The sequence below is a fragment of the Nymphalis io genome, chromosome 8 (genome assembly GCF_905147045.1).
Source record: "Nymphalis io chromosome 8, ilAglIoxx1.1, whole genome shotgun sequence".
Classification (NCBI taxonomy): Eukaryota; Metazoa; Arthropoda; class Insecta; order Lepidoptera; family Nymphalidae; genus Nymphalis; species Nymphalis io.
In genome coordinates, this window is record NC_065895.1 from 4273117 (window position 1) to 4288650 (window position 15534).

Below are 15534 nucleotides of genomic sequence, written 5' to 3' on the forward strand. Positions count from 1 at the left end.
GGTAACCTGGTTACGATTACATTTTATTAAGAAAAATAAATAATTATACGTATTTTTATCATTTTTAAAATATTACCACTAAGAAATATTAATTTGTGCTTAAAAAATATTTAATGGCAAATACAGATTTAGGATTAGTTACACCTATTACCACCTAACTCACTTGTAATAAAAATAATATAAACATATTATTTTCTTATAGTTATTTATTTGCAAGTAATGTACTCATAATTTTTATACAATTGTATTTGAAGTAAACATTTGTTTGGTTTTGAAATGTAGAATAAACAATGATATTATACAATAAAACTTGCTTAAAAATGGTATTTGTCGGAGTATTTAATCAATATAATTATTCAGTAGAAATTGTAATGGTGTGGATTTACAAAATTAAATAAGAAACAACTCCAAATGAGTTGTTTGTTTTTAAAAATGTTTAAAAAATTTAATATTGTTCTAAGGTCTATTTTTAACTTGATTAATATACAGAGTGCAATGAGATGCAGGGTTCGCAGCCGTACGATAATTATCGTACAAGTACGATAATTTCATAACTACGTACAATATACGATACACGGTATATGGTACACTACTATCGTACGTAGATTGTACCATTATGATGCAAAATTTGATAATTACACTATTCAATAACAATTACAATTATTTTTACTGGCAGCGCCATCTATTGGATCGCTGCATGGCGCAATCCTTTCATTGGTTGCTACTGTCTGTCAATTAGCGATCGATATCGATATCTTGGTTTGATGCGGAGTGTTGGCAGTTACTGTCTTTTTGAATGTGATCATTACAATATATTGCGTATATTTTGATTCGTGTTTTTTCTTTGATTTACTAATATAAAATAAATTATTGTGATTTTTTTATGTATTACAATCGTTATCCTGATGTACGATAATTTTGATCTATATACGATAATTTACGGCCCTGGTACGATAACTGCCTGTTTTTAGGTTGGGAACAGTTATGAGATGAAGTGTTTCAAAAAGAGGTTTGAATTGCCATTAAAAATACTTATATGCTTACTACAATGTTATATTCTTCTTTTAGTTACTTAATAATAAAAGCATGTTTATTTGGCTTATTTTTTATAATAAGCTTAGTTTATAAAAGATTTATAAAAATAAAAATGCTTACTGCATTTATTTTACCAATTTCCTAGAATCTAGATCAATACATATTTTTAAATACATTTCTAATGGAGGAAAAACACTATTGTCTATGACATGAGATAAATCCAATTCCAATATATAATTTTTCTCGGTGTGGTTTTGAAGGATTTTTTAAATTAATTAATATTGTGCTATACTTACCAAACAATTAAACTAACAGGATAATTGTTTAAGGCACCTTTATTATAGAGCAATTGGTGTGGTTTGCCTAAAATCATGGCGACTATATCATTTGCTAAAAGTTTGGTTAACCCAGGTACTAATTAATTTTAGTGATTTAAACAATCATTATGTGATTATAATTCTTTATTCATATATATATGCAATAAATATGACCTATAGAAATGGTTTTACTATATTTATATTACAATGCACACATAAGGTTATATTATGTAAAAGTTTCATTTGTTCAGATACGGGCTTATCGTCCATAAATAGAAAAATATTATAGTGTGCGGAAGCATTTATTAATATTCTATAACGTTTTCCAGCCCTTAAATTAGTTTTAAAACAAAGTCAGAGTTCCAATTTGCGATGCACTGGATTGCCTTCTTTGACTCCTCTGAGTGTCATTCTCCGAAGGAACTACGCTGAGAAGCAAGTCTTTGAAAGAAATAAGCCTCATTGTAATGTTGGGACAATTGGACATGTTGACCATGGAAAAACCACTTTAACAGCTGCCATTACAAAAGGTACAAATAACTTAATAATAATGTCCTCCAGACCGATTTCGACCACGGCGGCCAATCTCAAAAGGGGTTAGCCAACTACGCAGGAAATATTATAGGGCACAAGTGTGTGCACAAACACAGGTGCACTCTCTCTTCCCTCACTCTCATAATCCGATGGGACGGCAATCCGACACGGCCGAAAAGAGTCAGGTGCAGGACCAACGGCTTTACGTGCTTTTCGAGGCACGGGAGTGTACACACTTCCAACTTTCAGACTCCGGGCAGCTACTGAGAATTTTCAAACAGAAAAACCCAATAACTTTTTATTAGCCTGACCTGGGAATTGAAAAACCCAGGACCTCCAGGTCTGCGGCCTTACATCAAGCCACTAGACCAACGAGGCAGTCAACACAAATAACTTATATAAATAAATACTATAAATTCCTTTACTTAAATTGTTGTATTATATTTATTTTTACATTTTAGTTTTGTCTGATCTTAATTTGGCCCAAAAGAAAGGATATTCTGATATTGATAATGCACCAGAAGAGAAAGCTCGAGGTATCACAATCAATGTAGCTCATGTTGAATATCAGACAGAGAAAAGACATTATGGTCACACTGACTGTCCTGGACATGCTGACTACATTAAAGTATGTATTAATTTTACTACTATATATTATTTTATATCATATACTATTCTATTATATATTATTATTTTCAAGCTATTTTATTGTTCTTTCTGTTTACATTAATATTTAACCTTGACTTCAGTAAATAGTTTTATTGAATTAAACAAAACATTCAATTGAGTTCTTTACTAGCAAGTTAATTTATTTATAAAATGACATTTTCAGAACATGATCACAGGAACAGCACAAATGGATGGTGCAATACTTGTAGTGGCAGCAACAGATGGGGTTATGCCTCAAACAAGGGAACATCTTATACTTGCAAAGCAAATTGGTATTCAGCATGTTGTGGTATTTATCAATAAAGTTGATGCAGCTGATCAAGAGATGGTAGAACTTGTAGAAATGGAAATTCGAGAACTTATGACTGAAATGGGTTATGATGGAGACAAAATTCCTGTTATTAAGGGTAAAAGTTCTTTACAATGCATGTCTTACTAATAATTCTGTACTTAATATAAATAAATTAATTATATTGAAATACACACAGGTTCAGCTTTGAGTGCATTAGAAGGAAAAAATCCAGAAATTGGTTCAGATGCTATAACTAAACTGTTAGAGGAAGTGGATTCATTCATTCCAACTCCTATTCGTGAATTAGAGAAGCCATTCCTCTTGCCTGTTGAAGCTGTCCACTCTATTCCTGGTCGTGGTACTGTTTGCACTGGACGTTTGTACAGAGGTACATTATTATATGAAATATATGTATTATATTTTTAGATATTAATAATTTCATTGATAAAATATTGTCATTTACAGGAACATTGAAAAAGGGTACCGAATGTGAAATTGTCGGTCATGGCAAGGTAATGAAAACTACTGTAACTGGAGTTGAGATGTTTCATAAGACTTTAGAAGAAGCACAAGCTGGTGACCAACTGGGTGCTTTAGTGCGTTCTGTTAAGAGAGAACAAATCAAACGAGGTATGGTTATGGCCAAGCCTGGTACTGTCAAGGCTCATGACAGCTTAGAAGCAGCTGTTTACATATTGAGCAAGGAAGAGGGAGGTCGTTCAAAGCCTTTTACATCATTTATTCAACTTCAGATGTTTTCTATGACTTGGGATTGTGCCACTCAAGTTACTATCCCCCAGAAGGAAATGGTTATGCCTGGTGAAGATGCTACGTAAGTATAGTCTAATCATTACTATACACTTGAAATGAAAAATGAATTATCACAAGTGTAACTTGTTGTAACTGCATGATGAGTTGTTGTTTTGTCATTGTCAAAATCCACAACATATTTATTATCAGTGTTTTTTTTTTGCAGCTTAAACTTGCGTCTTTTAAAACCCATGGTTTGTGAAACTGGCCAGAGATTTACTCTTCGATTAGGAGATTTGACACTAGGAACGGGTGTTATTACTAAGATTAATTCAAACCTTTCAGAAGATGAAAGGTTGAAGCTTATGGAAGGAAAGAAGGCACGAGAAAAGGCAGCCGCAAAGAAGTAAATTGTTATATTGTATTCATATTTTAAGTTCTAGCAATGTAGTTATATTGTATGCATTTAAATAAAACAAATAATGAAAAACTATGAATGGTATTTTAATTTATACTAACAGCTTCACTTAATGTTGCTTAGCGGCTTCTTTGGTCATTATTGAATTGAGATTCAAAAGATGTAGCATTATCTATCACCCGTTACAAAATGTTTAATTTTTCAGTAATTTTTTTATTATGAATGTTTGTTTTGTCAAGTATCTTTATTATTTATATTACTATAATTCAATGGAATAATATTCAAATTCACAATTTGGCTTCAAACTAAGCGTGGCATATGGTATAACTTTAAATTTAATTGATTATTCTTTTAATATAATAATTCAAGTCCTTGCAAGATCCTACTAAAATAATTTAGATTATCACACTGATGGAGTCTATTTGACAATATATAATTTTAAAATTGAATGTACCAACTATTAATATTTATGAAATCAAATACTTGTTTGTGTATATTAATGAAACAACAGAAATATTTTTTAAGTTTATTCAAAAAGTATCACCACAATTTTTACAGTGAAATATTGTCAGTCCTTATATGTATCAAACACGGATATTTTAGATATATAAATTAGGTAGTGGACAATATTTGTCACAAGCCATGTATTACAAAGAAAACCATTAATTAGTGAATTCCAAAGTTTCAATGGTAAAGGTTGTTATTTATTAATTAACCTTAAAAAATAATTCTAACAGTTTTCTTTATAATTAAATAATACTATACAAAAGATCGAAGTTCAAAACACATAACTTTAACATGTATTTAGGATAGTTCACAAATGTATCAATAGTTTGACACAATATCTGATAAAATGAGATTTTATATCATACTTATGTCAATTACTCTATGAATTACAATAACATTGAACTAAGGACATTATTAATATAACAAGATTATTTAAGCTAAAAATTACTTTTACATGCATGGATTAAAGCAAATGACTTCAATGAAACTCACAATATAAAACTGAACTTATGAACCGATTGCAACCTAATGGAATGAAATAATTGAAAAACTCATTTCAATATAAGCTTAATCAGCTTTGATCACATTCAGAAGAGGGCACTGGAAATTTGAATTTATTTTGCTATATTTACAAGTCTTCATCTTCTTCTGGCAGAGCAGTGTCTTGTGCCTCTTTGAGATCCTTTTCGATCTGGTTCTGCCACTGTGGGTCCATTGTGACTTCTGGGGGTACAAGTGCGGGCATAGCAACAAACTCCAAGTTGCCATCACCAATTAACTTTCTCGCCAACCACAAGAAAGGTTTTTCGAAATTGTAGTTTGACTTGGCAGAGATGTCATAGTACTAGAATAAAAATTATTTATTTTAGTAGACATTAACAATATTTTGGATGCACAGAAAATAAATGAATTATAAATACATTAAACACTTTGATATAAAATATTTACCTGAAGATTCTTTTTCCTATGAAATACAATTGTTTTAGCTTTGACTTTTCTATCTTTGATATCTACTTTGTTCCCACAAAGTACGATAGGGATTCCTTCACACACTCTTACTAAATCTCTGTGCCAGTTTGGTACGTTTTTGTATGTAACACGAGAGGTTACATCAAACATGATGATAGCACATTGACCTTGAATATAGTAACCATCTCGAAGTCCTCCGAATTTTTCCTGACCCGCGGTGTCCCAAACATTAAATCTGATAGGACCTCGATTTGTGTGGAAAACTAAGGGATGTACTTCAACGCCGAGTGTCGCGACGTATCTTTTCTCGAACTCTCCAGTCAAGTGCCGTTTGACGAATGTAGTTTTTCCGGTGCCGCCATCTCCGACCAGCACGCATTTAAAGGTGGGCATATCATCTGTGGCCATTTTGATAAATTGTTTTTGTATTTCTGTTCCTGAAAACAAAGTTTGAAGATTAAAAACTTAAGTTTTTCGTTTGACATGACGCACCACATAGGTTCACGAGTAGATTAATTATTTATTTCGCAACTATTTTCAAAACATTTTAAAGTAGTATATGAAGTACTTTATGAAAAATCAAATGGTTTGGTTGTTAAGCTTCTACTGACAAGTTCAATTTGTTTTAAGTTTTGTCCGAATGGCGCTCAACTACCATCACAGGAATTTAGCTCAATGGTACCGAAGATTAACGAAAATCACACACGAACTACGTAACTTAAACACAAAATATAAAATAAATTAGAAAGTGTATTACACCAAGAATATATTTACTTTATATAAAAACACAATTTACCAAGATTATTTAAGAAATTTAAGATTTAAGTCCGTGCTCTCAAAAGTCGTTACGGCTCACAATGGCGTCACTTGACTAAACGGAAGAATCGCTTGACATCCACAGGCGCAATGACTGCAGCAGTCATGTCACTTACTCATTGATTTCATACAACTTTTTGGGTTATACATTATTCGGCGCAAATATAAAAAAAAATATATTAAAAAAACATGTTATATTTTTCAGTTTATCTATTTGTTTCTAAAAAGTTGTATTTTAGTACTTAAATTTAATAAATTTAAAAATGATATATATAGATACTACTTTACCGACCCTGCAGTAATGACGTCATATACTTCAGACTCAGTTACGCCATCTACAACTTTGTAATATTAGTCCTAGTAGACTGATGGATGGAACTTGGAAGTTTCGTTCGTTCGTTGTATCGATTTTTTGAGTGAAGTGAACTAGTGTTCGTGTCCTTTAGTTTAGTGACGTTTGTTAGAAAAATATCTGTGAATGGGATTGTGTAACGAGATAAAACGTTTATTTGGTGTGTGATTTTCTATAAAGGATGACGAAGGACAGGTTAGCGGCGCTTCAAGCGGTAAGCCTCCCCTTTAATCTTTCAACTCCTAATATAACCAATGGTTATTTGCTGACCTCGAATTCACAAAGAAATAACCGTGTAACTATGTATATCGTATAGCTTAGTGAATAGCATTTCTACTCTTGTAATTTACATGAGTGACTATCTAAGCCACTATTCTAAGATTTCGTTTTCTGGTCGCCCCACCCGTGACTTCTTTGCTGAATGATAGTGGTCGTTCTGTCATTGAAGTAAGACAATTTGTCGCGTTCTGCGGTGTTCCTTCAAAACGCCTATTTCGGAACCAGTCTTATTGGGCATTTTTATAAAACCTTGTAAGGTAGGAATCTTCACACTTAAAAATTTTAGCGATTAATTGTTGCTATACCCAAAATTTGTCTTATTATTATTATACTTAATTAAGACCATGTAACAGTACTACTATATTATCTGAATATAAAAGCAGTTTACCAACTTATCCATTTTGAGCGACATTTAAATTTTTTATCATTCTTAATTATTAGTCATCAATGTGTAGGTAGATGAGAATATATGTATTCGAAAAATATTAAAAAAAATGTTGAGATAAGCTGATGTCTATTTACTCATTCCTAACTAGTACTTAGAGAAAATTATTGATTAAAATATGAATATTTTAGCTAGAAAAAAATTTGAAACAATTTCTGAAAGCAACAGACTTACAGTATTTTAATAAGATATTATATATGTATATTTTTTTTTGGACATCACATCTAGTTTCAAAATAATATCTATGATCCGTAATCCCACCTAATTACTTATTTCAAGGAAATACCAAAACAAAAATTGGTCACATTCTGCATAGCAAATGATAAAAATTAAATAATTCAAAATTTATTTAAATGGTTCTAAGACTTACAACACATGACATACCTCATCTTATATATACATACATAGTATATTTTTTGAAGCAATATTCTGTTTGTTATAAATTATATAATTTCTTATCAATAGTAAAATGGAATTTTTCAAATGTTGCAATGTAATGCATATTGCATGCCAATTATTATATATTTTATACCGTTAAATTACATCAAAACAAACATTTGTTTTGATGTATAACAAAAATATCTCTCTGTTCTTTATAAAATTATGTAATTTTCTCTGTAATTTTATAGTATTAAGAGATATGGTTTATATTGCACATCCATACCTGAATTGTGCAATTTAATTGCAGCAACTTTTTATGACCTAACTGATTAATGAAGCAGAAAGAAATATTTTATTAATAAGATTTAATATTAATTTATTAGATATGGGAGCTTTTAACAGCATACTAGCCTATCCTGTCTCGGATCAGGCTAGAATGTTATATAGAGTAGTACAAGTAGGATTAAGACATAGAATTATTTAATTTTTGTTATTTATAGGTTGATTTTGTAAACTGATGTTTAGTTATTCCTATAGGGGTGGCATGATCACTCGGTGACCAAACCCCTCTTAAATAAAGATAAAAAAAACTGATTAATTTTAAACAATTGACAATTTATCATACTTCATATTAATATTATTAAGTTTATCTTTGTTTTGAATTCTATAACACAAATCTGGATTAACACAAAAACTGCTAATGTATATACTGCTATAGAAATACAATTTTCATATTATATGGCATAGTAGTTGAACAGAAATTTATCTATCCTGGTGGTTTTAAAGTAAACGCAGCTAAAACTATAACTGACAAACAAAACCGTTATATCAGAGATTTGTAGGTCTCCATAATTTCTACGGAAAAGTCTTTGACAATATACATCTGCATTTTATATATAAGTTACTGTAACTATTTTACAAATTATTGATCCACATAAAAATAAATAACATTATAATTTCAACTGTTTTGTGTAGATAAATATTACCCTTTTACTTCTACCTTGATATTTAAATAATCCCGTAAAATTTTTCGCAAAGCGTATTGTACGATGTATTAGCACAATATGGGCGAATAGATCGGATAGTATCATTTATACATCGTTCGATAACAATTACATAAAAACTTTGTTTTCTCCGTACAAAGTTCGGACGGGAATCTTAAGGGATGTAAATTAGGAATAGCTTGACGAACAACACTTGAAATTTGAATACATAAAACATAACCATATATAATTTAAATATGGCTATAAATATTAATATGATTTAATCCGCCATCGTCACACAATCCACCAGGGAAAACGCACGTCAAGTGTATTAAAAAAAATTACGTAATAATTTTTGACTGACATCATCAAAATCATTTACATATAAATAAATACATATATTTAAGTGATATCAATCGGTTTTCTGTTTCCACTCAAATTTTATAAGATTTTTTTAACCTTTCAAGTTTTCATTTTTGAAATAATACGATTATGCGAATTTATAAACTATGCATAAATGTATTTTTTTATAAAAAAATTGAAACCATTTTTATGCAGATAGCTGTATGAATTCGCGAACTTGTAATCGATAAGGGAATCGATTCTTGATTTAGAACTTGATTTAACTCAATTAAATGTTGAACAAAAACTGACAATACTAATTAGACAATAACTTTGTCTACTTGCGACTATTTTGATTTTTAATAAGCGAAAAGCCCGATGAGATTTCTCATTGGCAACATGTCGGGGACCATACTGTTCTGTTGTTCTGACTGTTCTCAATTGTTCACAGTTAACCTGATTTGCATATGGGTTCGATTTTACTCTTTGGACCGCGGCGAGTAATAAGTTCCGTGTAATAGAGTCTGAAAGAAACATATTTTGTATTTTCACAAATCTAATAACAAAAAGTATATCCCGTAGAAATTATTGATTTAATTTCCAAAAATTCTTGTTAGATTTTGATTTGTAATTAGAAGTCAAGACACTAACTTTTCATATTTCATATTCATATCTAACTACAAAAATGAAGTTCTTTCACACAAATCTTCTTCCTCCGTATAATCCCCTTAGGGGATGAATTACCAAAATTCTTTTCTCAGTGCTAACCTACGTTACGTGAGACTTCTATGCAAAATTTCAATCTTCTAGAATCATTGGCTTAGGCTTTGCGTTGTCTTAGCCAGTGGTAGACTTTTATTCAGTTAATTACAACTCTGAAACATTTGAATGTCACTTATAGTTTGCGAATGCTATTGGGATACGTTTATCAGCTGACGAAGTTTCCGGTGCGTGGCCTTCGTATAAGTTGAATCATAAACATCCGTCATAATTGCATCATCGATCTCAGAGTAATGAATTCATAGTTAAGTAAAGTCCGTCAGTAACTCCTGCTAAGTAAAGACTTTACTCATTCTTACTCCTGTTTCTTCGCCGATCTACTGCAGAATGGCGGATGTATATCAAACAGGAATCAAATGGAAATTTTTATCGATTTAAAATTCAGTGGTCTTCGTATCAACACGTCACGGACCACAAGCCTATCGTGGCTCATTTTTTTTTAATAAAAATGAAATAAATTTAAGATTTCTTTGACATATTTCGTACGATTATTAATATTAATTTTATCTCCAATAGTTATATTAGTGTACAATTCCAATACGATAATTTTTAAAATAATCATTCTTTTAATATTATAAAGTGTTCAGTGAAATTTTGGTAGAAGGGATAACGAATTCCTCATAATGTTACTTTAAGTAACTTAACCTCATTATGAGTATTTTATATGAAATCCCGAAAAGAACGCTTAACAAGTTAAAGCAATTTAAATTCATGTCAAGCTCACCCACATTCAGTAGCAATTACGGGTCAGATAGGATATATTTTTTACATAGTATAATTTAATAAATACATTTATTTAATGGAACGTCAAGAATTTAATTTAGCTTTTTATATATCTTTATGTATTTATACACCTTTTTCTATTTTATAAACAAAGTAGTTCATAAAAACATTAAATAAGAAAAACAGATAACGTCTTTGAAAATTAAATGTATTTTGGATTATTTCATAGAAAAATTCGATGTTTAATATATATGATAACTTTATTTACAAATTTAGATGTTACCCTGTTCTTAAAAAAAATTACACCAGAGTAAGTAACTGGGTTTCTATATTCTCAACGGAGTTAATAGCATGGTTCCGTATTAGGGTCGGGGAAAAGAGAAGAAGGGAAAAAGATTGAATAGCTCCATTGTAAGCGCGGCCTCAACGTCATGCACTTTGCATCAGCTGATTCACGTCTTGCGTCGTATCTATTTTTAACTGTTGTCTCGTAAGAAGTCTGACCTGCTAACGGTTATGTTGATGACTCGATTTTAGTCATATAATATTTTTAAGAATAATAATTTCAATACGTAATATTTACGTTCGAAGTTTTAAAAAAGGTTTTTTGGTGGCACGATCTGGATCATTATTTTTTATTGAAAATTAATATTTAGCAAGAGTTTAACAATAAAAAGTATCTAATTAGATAATAAAAGAAGGACGGATCAAACTCAGCATACCAATTGTCGTAAAGATGGGTTAAGGTCTAATACTAAACTAAATGAGCAATTTTTCGTTTTCAATATGTAACTAAATTTTTATTTTCATATAAACTACAGCGTTAATGATAATAACAAACCAAATCGTAAGAATCAAACCAGCTTTTTCTCATTGATATCGCAATTTCTAATTTTGTCTTCCATCTCATGATCAACCGAAGCCAGTCTCAAAAGAAATAAATAAAAATGAATGAATATTCAAATGTTAACTAATGTATATAATTATTAAATTGAAAATTACGTTATTATCAAGTTTTGACCTAGACAGTCATCATTTCAACAGGTCAAGGTTAATTCCATTTTGCTGAATAACAATGCCGTTGTTTTCGCACTATTTATCGTAAACTTGTTTCTTAATCAACTCAATATGTAAGCGTAAAACAGCTAACTGGAATATGACGAATAAAATAAATGAGATTTGCTTTCATTATCTAAAAATATGTATGATGAACTCCACGATGATCTTGAAATCTTCAAATATTTATTAATAAATGCTCTACACACAGTAAGCTTGCTGTTTAAGCTGTTAATTTCTATCACAAGGACATTGTAGTTATTGCCTATTAATATCGTTATGAGAGTAAACAGCGAAATGTAACGGATTTACGATGCTGCCCTTGGAAAGTCAGATAAAAAACAATTACTGCGTTATTGGTAACCAACGATACGCTGTTTCGTTACCCGCTAGGGAATTAAAATTCATTAAATTGGAGCCACTTCCTCGAGGAACAATTGCTTCGCGTGATTAATTTTTCAATATTCCCAAGCGATGAGTTTTTATTTTTCATTATTAGCATACTGGTCTTAAAATGAAATAAACGTATTTATCTGTTTTAATAAAGTTAAGTTTGAAAGCATAATAGCTATAAAACATGAATTTGATATTTTTAGGTTATACAATATGGCATAAATTCAGCACAGAAAATATTCATATTATGATTTAATGGCTGCGATGTCCATGTATAATAGCTATGAATTTTGCTCTAAATAAAACTTTGAACGTTCATGTAGGCTTGTGTTTCCTACATTAGCATTAAACCCTCGTGCACTGTCCAAGTTACCACAATATTTGTGTTAATGCTTCTGGCGGTTGTCCAAATCAAGCCTCGACGGGTTTCCTCGAGGTCATCTGTTCAGTTGCTATATATACCAAATTTATTCACGTATTTATTGGTTTTATTCAAATTTTATCCTTTACGTTGAGTTAGATGATGCTTAAATAACAACATAAAATAATTTAACCCAAATACGAGAATTTACGAGGCTCTTTAAAAATCGAAATAGTATTTGAAGGAATTTTATTTTTATTTTATTTTATTTATTTAAGATTCACCAGTGGTAAATACATCAACACGTACAAAGGTATACAATTTTAATACAACTTAAAACTAAATGCATTACCTATTAAGGTGAATACCACTTGCAAAGATAAAGTTGGAGATGACAAACTTATAAATAATTAATTGTTAGTAAATCAAGGTTAAAAATGACAAGAATTAACAATAATAGTAAAATAAAAAAATACAAATATAAACAAAATAAATTAGTTAGCTGACAATTTTGACAATATTTTTTTGTGAAACTTGTTTGATGAGTCTCCAAAAGGGTCTAAAACAGCACTGTGCTCATTCAAAATTCCACATATGCGAGATACAGGTGAATTGCTTCCTAAAACAGTTTTGCGGAAAGGTCTTACTAATGGTGTTATTGGTTTACGTGGATATCTAATGGGAACATTCAATTTAATTTTTGATATCAGAAACGAGTTATCATAGTTGTTGTTAAGTGTTTTATAAAGAAATTTTAAATCCAACAAATCCCTCCGATCACTTAGTGAAAGAATTTTGAAAAATTCCAATCTTTTTTTGTAAGAAGGAAGTATTTTCCCTTTACCTAACGAGAAAGTAAGATGATAAAGAAAACGTTTCTGTATCCTCTCAAGTCTTAGGCAGTGTGTTGCATAATGTGGCCTCCAAACAACGCTTCCGTATTCCAGTATACTCCTGACTAAGCTATTAAATAAAATAATTTTTGTTCTAGGATTTCGAAATAATCTTCCATTTCTTATTACAAAACCTAACATTTTCGAGGCACGGCTAATTACACCATCAATATGAGGTATGAAAGTTAGTTTTTTGTCGAAGATTACTCCCAGGTCTGAAATTCTGTCCACAGATTTAATAGGGGCACCAGCTATGTAATAATTCGTTTGAAATTCTTTTAAACTCCTGGTGAATGATATCCATGAACATTTTACTGAATTAAGTCTCATGCCGTTATCATTACACCAATGGTATAATCTTGTCAGATCATCTTGTAAAAGAATAGTGTCATTTGGTTCTTCAATCATTTTAAGAAGTTTGACATCGTCAGCATACAGAAATGGTGTAGAATATTTAAAACAATTAGGCAGATCGTTTATGAATATATTGAAGAGCAGCGGACCCAGGTGTGACCCTTGTGGGACTCCAGATTTTACATCGCATTCAACCGATTCATAACCGCCGGCAACAACATAAAAATGTCTTTCTGTAAGATATGATGCTAGAAATCTCAGTAAAGATCCGACAATACCATAATTGGACAACTTCAAGACTAGTACTGAACATGGAACCAGGTCAAATGCTTTACTTAAGTCTGTGTAGATAACATCCACTCTCTTGTTCCTATCAACAGATTCAAATAAGATTTCGGAGTAATTTACTAGATTTGTGCATGTAGATCTACCGGCTATGAAGCCATGCTGGTGGGTACTAAGAAAACATTTAACATGACTGTAAATATATGGATATATTAGAGACTCCAACACCTTACCAAAGATAGAAAGGATTGAAATAGGCCTATAGTTTTTTACATAATTTTTTTCTCCACTTTTGAAAATAGGGACTACTTTCGCAGTTTTCCACTTAGAAGGAAATATTCCGGTGACTAATGCTTTGTTAAAAATAATTGTTAGTGGTACAGCAAGACTTTGGGCACAGTTTATAATAAAATTAGGCGGAATATTGTCAGATCCAGAACCCCTATTTATATCTAAATTCTTTAATTTATTAATGACTTCGGATTCATCAAGCTGGATCAAAGGTAGGCTATTATTGCAACTGACTGTAGCATCCATGGTTCGCAGTATTTTGTCCATATCATACTTGCTCTCGTTTTCTTCATACAGCGAAGAGAACTGTGACGCAAATAGGTTACAAATTGCTAAGCCATCAGACGCTACAGTTTCATCATTTTTCATTAATGTTGGATAGGTGTTAACATTTTTATCGCGTTTGCTTTTCATATATGACCAGAAAAATTTACTGTTGGATCTAATCTTTTCTTCTGCAAAGTTAAGATAAGAATTGTAACACTCAATAGATAGTCTATCGCATCGTTTTTCTAAGAGCGTAAGTGACAAACCATCCATAGCATTTTTGTATTTTTTAAATTTCAATCTTAGTTTTTCCTTTTCTCTTATTCTCTTTATTAGAGTTTTGTTGAACCAAGGTGGATATTTTAATGATTTTGTTCTTTTGAAATTCGGCGTGTAAAGTTCTATAGAATTATATATCTTCGTATATAGGTAATCAACCATTGTGTTAATATCATGAAGCTCTGCAAATTTTTCACTCCAGTCTATACTTTTAAGAAATTCATTTATAGCTACAAAATTGGCCTTAGCGAAATTATATTTTTTGATATCTTGATTAATCCTCAAGTTTTCCTGCAAATTGTGTGTTACGACAATATCAATATTAAGGGGTGGGTGTAGTGGATCAATGCGAGTTAATTCTTTAGGGGCATTATCTACTGTAACCGTTAACGATTCACCATTAAAAAACACTACATCGAGTACTTTATTTTTTACATTCTTAATGCGATTCATTTGACGAAGACAATTAGTATGGGAAAAGTCTATTAAAGATTGAGCTAAAGTAGTCGTATGGTAACTATCATGGGGACCATCAGCCAAGTTCCAATCAATGCAACTTAAGTTAAAATCGCCAATTATTAGTGTGTTATATTTCGTTTGTTCTGTAACACGATTAAAATTGTCCATAAATGTTTCCAAGACTTTTTTATTAACTGGTGGAGGAATGTAGGTTGCGCAAATAGCAATTTTTATAGATGGTTTTATTTCTAGAACGATCCACAAATCCTCACAAGAACTATCCCAGTGGACCATTCTTCGAGAA

General features: G+C 30.9%; 3 protein-coding genes across 9 annotated transcripts in view; 2 read left to right on the top strand and 1 right to left on the bottom strand.

Moving 5' to 3' along the window:
• Positions 1-1235: 1235 nt before the first annotated feature.
• Positions 1236-4090, top strand: LOC126770334 (elongation factor Tu, mitochondrial). The gene is made up of 7 exons (XM_050489703.1): positions 1236-1446; positions 1682-1882; positions 2348-2514; positions 2719-2962; positions 3044-3235; positions 3313-3679; positions 3824-4090. The coding sequence occupies exons 1-7, from the start codon at positions 1407-1409 to the stop codon at positions 4005-4007; spliced, it is 1395 nt and encodes a 464-aa protein (XP_050345660.1). The 5' UTR covers positions 1236-1406; the 3' UTR covers positions 4008-4090.
• Positions 4091-4529: 439 nt separating this feature from the next.
• On the bottom strand, positions 4530-6429 carry LOC126769876 (GTP-binding nuclear protein Ran). The gene is made up of 3 exons (XM_050488826.1): positions 6288-6429; positions 5471-5928; positions 4530-5366 (listed from the first exon to the last, which is right to left on the bottom strand). The coding sequence occupies exons 2-3, from the start codon at positions 5897-5899 to the stop codon at positions 5151-5153; spliced, it is 645 nt and encodes a 214-aa protein (XP_050344783.1). The 5' UTR covers positions 5900-5928; positions 6288-6429; the 3' UTR covers positions 4530-5150.
• A 223-nt stretch (positions 6430-6652) lies between these two features.
• Positions 6653-15534, top strand: part of LOC126769871 (syntaxin-1A) — a 59463-nt gene continuing 50581 nt past the window's right edge. For 4 of the 7 annotated variants that reach the window (XM_050488818.1, XM_050488819.1, XM_050488820.1 and 1 more), the window contains exon 1: positions 6653-6873. In XM_050488818.1, coding sequence (XP_050344775.1) covers positions 6841-6873 — 33 coding nt within the window. In that variant the 5' untranslated portion in view covers positions 6653-6840. The remainder of the gene's footprint in view (positions 6874-15534) is intronic. The other 3 variants (XM_050488816.1, XM_050488817.1, XM_050488821.1) reach the window with 1 other exon arrangement.